A 5,428-nucleotide genomic window follows, 5' to 3' on the forward strand; every position below is an offset into this window, starting at 1 on the left:
GTGTACAGCCTTCAAATTGCACTTTTATCGTACCTACCTGCTTTAAACTAAATAATAACAATAAATTGCAAATACTATGCCAAAGCAAAAAAACAAACAAATGAGCAATATGTTAATTTCGAGACGCTAACGTCTATTTGTGATAAATTTTAGTAAGTAAATGGCGTGGAAGAGTATTGCTTAGTGCGGTTAATGGGTTTTTTGTCGCGCTTGCTAATTGTAATTTTCACTGTAATTATTGTAAATACTATTTATGGCTATCTCTTGCAGACCGCAAATGTAGTTTTTAATAAATCACTAGCGGCTGAAAATAGATCAATATATTCTTGTAGATGACGATACGGTAAGTTAGGTCCAGTAATGGGCAAAATTGTTTTTATTAAGTACTAGGTAAATACCGAGTATGCTAGTATTTACTTATTTTCTGAGCGCAAAGTACTTAGTCTAAAAGTATTTAGTTAGTTGGACCTAACGCAACACCGCGTGCAGAAGAACGTCGAGACTTTGGCTTCACTAACTACCGCGTACCAAAGTATTTAGAGACTTTATCTTTACTAAATATTGGATACAAAACTACTAAGTATTTATGGATTCACCAATTACTGGATACCAAACTACTTATGACTTGATTAAATACTAAATACTTGCTAAAGCAATAAATAATTTCCGAATTGTGGAGAAAATTTCAGGGTTTTCGAGACTGCTCGGGATGATAAGGCTTTTCGAGACCATTTCGGTGATTCTTATTTCTGCATTTTTGGCTCTATTTAAGGATTTTCAGTATTTTAGGGACTATTTCGGGATTTTCGAGACCACTTTAGGATTTTTAGAACTTTCGGTATTCACGGAACTTTATCTGAATTCTCGAGACTATTTGGGGATTTTCGACACTACTTTGGGATTTTTAGGACTTTCGGGACTAATTCGGGATTCCGAGGCTGCCTGGGGCTTTCTAGAATTTTTGGGGTTTTGGGACTATTTCGAGATTTTTTGAAAGTGCTTCGAGATTCTTAAGGATTCTAGAGACTACTTGAGACGAAATATATCGATAAATATATGAATAAACACATCGATAAATATCTCAATAAAATAACGATGATTACATTGATAAATAATTCGATAACAATATCGACTATTATATCGTTAAATACTTATATACAACTACATATACAGAAAAAAATATCGATAAATACATAGATTAAAAATCGATAAATTTATCAATAAATACATCAACATTTCTGAAATAGTCCCAAAATTACTGGGACTATAGTACTCCCAAAGTGACCGCGAGAATTTGAAAAAAAAAGTTGTCTTGAAAATCGTGATTTGGTCCCGAGAATTCCGAAAATCTCGAAATAGTTCCTAAATTACGGTGAGTTGATTTAACGTGAGTTATGGGGAGTGGAAGTGAGTTGTAGTACGTGGTTAGTACGTGGTTATTTCATTTATTTTCAATCAAATGGAAAACAATTCCTTACTGACTAAATATAATACAAAAGAGCAGTAAGATAAGTAGAGGTGAGTGTAAGGTAGGGTGGTAATTTTTTAAATTTTGCCTAAATCATAAAGTATTTAGTTTTGCAAGCATTTAGGCATCTAGTGCAATAATGTCATTAGAATTAATGTCAATTGACATATACATATATATTCTCTATTGTAAGGGAATTAAAATCAATGGCATTAGTACAAAAGCCAAAATTTACACTTCTAACATTAATTAACTTTTCAGTTATTTCAACCAAGCCTTAACTGCAGTTTATACCTATTGGAAAAAAGATATTACTACTCGAATGGGATGATTCCTCATATTATGTAACAAATTTGCCGGTCACCCCATGACATAATTCTTGAAACTCAGCTCAGCTCTTAACCGCAGTTAAGCGTTCGGTGGAAATGAGCCATTAGGATCTTAAAAAAAATTATTTGTTGACGTTCTCCGAAGTGAAGTGATTTCAACGACATTGTTTCCACAATTCTTCTTTTACTTAAATATTTAGCAAACTCTTAAATACCTTAAATTTGTTTACTTGAATATTTAGACATCTCCAAATACTAAGTATTTGAGTATTTAGTACCCAGACTAGTACTTTTAATACAAAATTACTTCAGTCTGCTCATCACTGTTTAGATTACATTAGGCTAGGTGACTACCCTGCGAGGGGTCCTCTAGACATTTATTATATGTACATAAGTATCATTCAAACAGCTATGACGATAGGGCTCTAACACGATATTAAATCGTACCGTATGATCTCCTATGGACGCTCAGAACACCTAAAAAACGAAGAATTAGTTCTGAGCTAGCTCAAAAAGTAGTCCACAGACCAGTGCAAATAGAGAGTTCAGATATTCCTCCACCAGCTTCAATCGTACCACTGCAGCGTAGCGGCTACTTCTGCTGGTAAAACGCTGAAAAGTGGTGGAAGCCTAAAAATGAGATTTATAGAGAGTTTCTGTCAGAATACATGCCATCCGAGAAGATGTTAATTAAGCTACTTGAGAGGCTGCCACTCTCCCATTTACATCTTAGAGAGAATTGAATTTGTTTTCTGCACATGTTCTACTTCAAGATTCCTATAACAATTACTAGATGCAAAAAAAAATATTTTAGTTCTCAAACCACTCCTTCTATATGTACGTGCAAGAACAGACGGAAAGAAGACACATTGGAAATATCTAAAAATAAAAAGTATACTGAAGACTTTTGAGAAAAGTGAAAAAACCTCAGGGAGCAACAGCTTAAAATTTGCTTCGGAGGCAAGTAGACGAAGCCGCTTACCAAACGTTGTTTGAATCCAAGAGCAAAGTCCTCTCTCGACGTACGAAAACCACACTCTATAAGTCACTCATCATGTTCGTGCTGGTATATGGCGGAGAAGCATGGACAATGACAACATCCGCTGAGGCGGCTCCTGGAGTGTTCGAGAGAAAGATTTTTTTTTGCAGATTTAGGGTCCTTTACGCATTGGCGACGGCGAGTACCACAGACGATGGAACGATGAGCTGTATGAGCTTTACATAGACATAGTGCAGTGAATTAAAATACAGCGGCTCCGCTGGCTTGGCCATGTCGTTCGAATGGACCTCGACGCTCCAGCTCTGAAAGTATTCAACTCGGAACCCGCTACTAAATAGTTAAAGTGCCGTGGCAGCTAGCACTCCAATAGTTGTAGATATAATAATTGTATTATTGTACCGAATTAGAGTTAAAAAAAAAACCTTGACCAACCTTGTTTTCAACATGGCAACGATTCCTAAAATCGGCAGATGACTCTAACTTGTCTGCTAATTTTATTTCTTATGACAAATGCAAAACCTCTCAACTGCTTTTTGAGCACTTTTCAGCTTTTATTTCTGATTTTTTGAAAACATAACTAAGCCCATTCGATATGTAGTAGTCAACGATTTGCTTCATTTAATTGGTTTCACTGGTTGTGGTCGCGCCTGTGCTGCAATTGGTGATTTTGTCGTCGTCGATATGGGTGCAATCGCTGCTGCTGCCTTGGGACCCACGGCCGCTGCAGATGCTTTCGAATTGGCAGCAACAGCAGCAGCATTATTTGTCGTTGTTTTTGCTACCACGCAAGCATCCTCACAGGTCTTCAAGAAGCCAAATTTATTATCATTGCCACGACAGCCACCGAATTTGAAGGGTTCACAGGCATTTGTTTGCGCATTGTAGTAGAAGCGATCGAGATTCATGCGACACGGACCAGGCTCCTTAGGCTGTAGGCATTTTGGATCTGAGGAATGCGAATTTTAATAAGTGTGTAAATATGGAAATTGATTAAATTCAATACACGTTTTAAGTTTTTTTTTTTTTTTTTTTGTTATCGCTCACTCACCTTGCACTCGCGCTGCCACACCCGCCGGTCCCCCACCACCAGCTGTATTCGTTTGCGTTATCTGTTTATTTTGTGGAGCGCTCAAAACTGCGCTAATCGCGGCGATCAGCAGAAATCCACGTAAACACATCTCAAAACGAGCCGCTGCCATTCTGTTGTAGTGTCAATAATGGAATGAGCTCAGCGCTTCGGTGGAAATATTTTGCTGCTCAACCGCGAAAGCTGTAGGAAACATCAACAGCGTATTTGTGGCGCGAAGGCGTTAATTAAAAAAATAGATGAAAGTAAAAAAAATTTATTAAATTGTAAAAAATTGTCATATTTATTTATTTTAATGCGCTCATGGTCTCTCTAGCTTTCGTACACATGTTTACAAAATATGTATGTATGTACATTGCCATTTAGCGCTTAAGCTGCGCATTCTTTTCTGAGTTGTAGCTTTTAAAAAATAATAACAAATAGTCGCAGCTAATGGCGGACTTTTATGTATCTACATTAGTGTGGTCCAAAAATGCATGTGGGGAAAAAGTAAAGTCGGCATTTTTTGTGCTCTCACCCCTAGGAGTCTTTTTTTATTTTGAAGTCAAAAAATATTTAGAGGTCGCTCAAAGCGCTCAAAGTTTTCCATGTATTTTTATATGGGGAAAAAACAACTTTTCGTAGAAATGGTATAGAATTCTTAAAAATCAATATTTTTCGATCGGAAAACTCTGTTTGTCTACAGAAAGATCCTAGTAACAATACCCAATTTATAGGCCCACCAAAAACCCGAAAAATGCAATGAGAGGGCCAATAAAAATTCATTAGTATTAAAAACTGGTTAAATAAACAATTGAGTGTTACTATTAAAAGTCCCTGAAGAGAACCTGAGAATTCCGCTCGAAAAATATTGATTTTCAAGAATTCTATACCATTTCTACGAAAAGTTGTTTTTCCCCATATAAAATACATGGAAAACTTGGAGCGCTTTGAGCGACCTCTAAATACTTTTGTATATAAAAAAAAAAATAGGGGTATACTTTTTTCGATATACAACAATCCTTGGTAGTGAGAGCATTAAAATTCCTACTTTACCCTTTTTGGACCACCCTAATCTACATTCATGCATATGCATGCACCAGCTGTGTGCACAAAAAAAGAGTTCATGCTTCATATGGCTCATGTGTATTAATTTTTTGAAGTATTACATGTTTACGGTTTTTAATAGCCCAAAAATAGTTGCATAGTTTAAAGTCGCTATGCCTTGACTGCTTATTAACCCTTTCGGCTCCACTGAGAAATAACAAAAAGTATATAAGAATTAAAAAACTGCTTTTGCCTCATTTAAAAATAATAATACACTATGCATACATACATATGTATGTAGGTGCATTTGGATGTACAGTGGAACCACAATTTGAGGACCCCAACCAAATTATACTAGTGTGATAAAATTTCCACTTCTTTTCCGAAAAATTCTACATCTTAATACGCTGAAACTTTTAGAGTATTTTAACTAAATAGTATTTATATTTATTTAGTTTCATCGTCTGCGATATTCGCCGTCGCCAATACGCAAAGGCGAGTACATCTTTCGCAGATTC

At 36.1% G+C, this 5,428-nt stretch overlaps 1 protein-coding gene across 1 annotated transcript; it reads right to left on the bottom strand.

Moving 5' to 3' along the window:
* Window positions 1-3,317: 3,317 nt before the first annotated feature.
* Window positions 3,318-4,035, bottom strand: LOC118741697 (uterine plasmin/trypsin inhibitor). The gene is made up of 2 exons (XM_036473671.1): window positions 3,846-4,035; window positions 3,318-3,743 (listed from the first exon to the last, which is right to left on the bottom strand). Exons 1-2 carry the CDS (start codon window positions 3,994-3,996, stop codon window positions 3,412-3,414), a joined length of 483 nt encoding a protein of 160 aa, XP_036329564.1. The 5' UTR covers window positions 3,997-4,035; the 3' UTR covers window positions 3,318-3,411.
* Window positions 4,036-5,428: the final 1,393 nt, after the last annotated feature.

This window comes from Rhagoletis pomonella, unplaced genomic scaffold (assembly GCF_013731165.1).
Source record: "Rhagoletis pomonella isolate Grant_MI unplaced genomic scaffold, Rhpom_1.0 Rhpom_scaffold_00006, whole genome shotgun sequence".
In the NCBI taxonomy this organism is placed as follows: Eukaryota; Metazoa; Arthropoda; class Insecta; order Diptera; family Tephritidae; genus Rhagoletis; species Rhagoletis pomonella.

Excerpts from the sequence above, each read along its gene's own strand:
- LOC118741697 (XM_036473671.1), bottom strand. The coding sequence starts at position 3,996 with ATGGCAGCGGCTCGTTTTGAGATGTGTTTACGTGGATTTCTGCTGATC. Across the intron at positions 3,744-3,845 it reads TGTGGCAGCGCGAGTGCAAG|ATCCAAAATGCCTACAGCCT; the intron begins GTGAGTGAGCGA and ends CGCATTCCTCAG.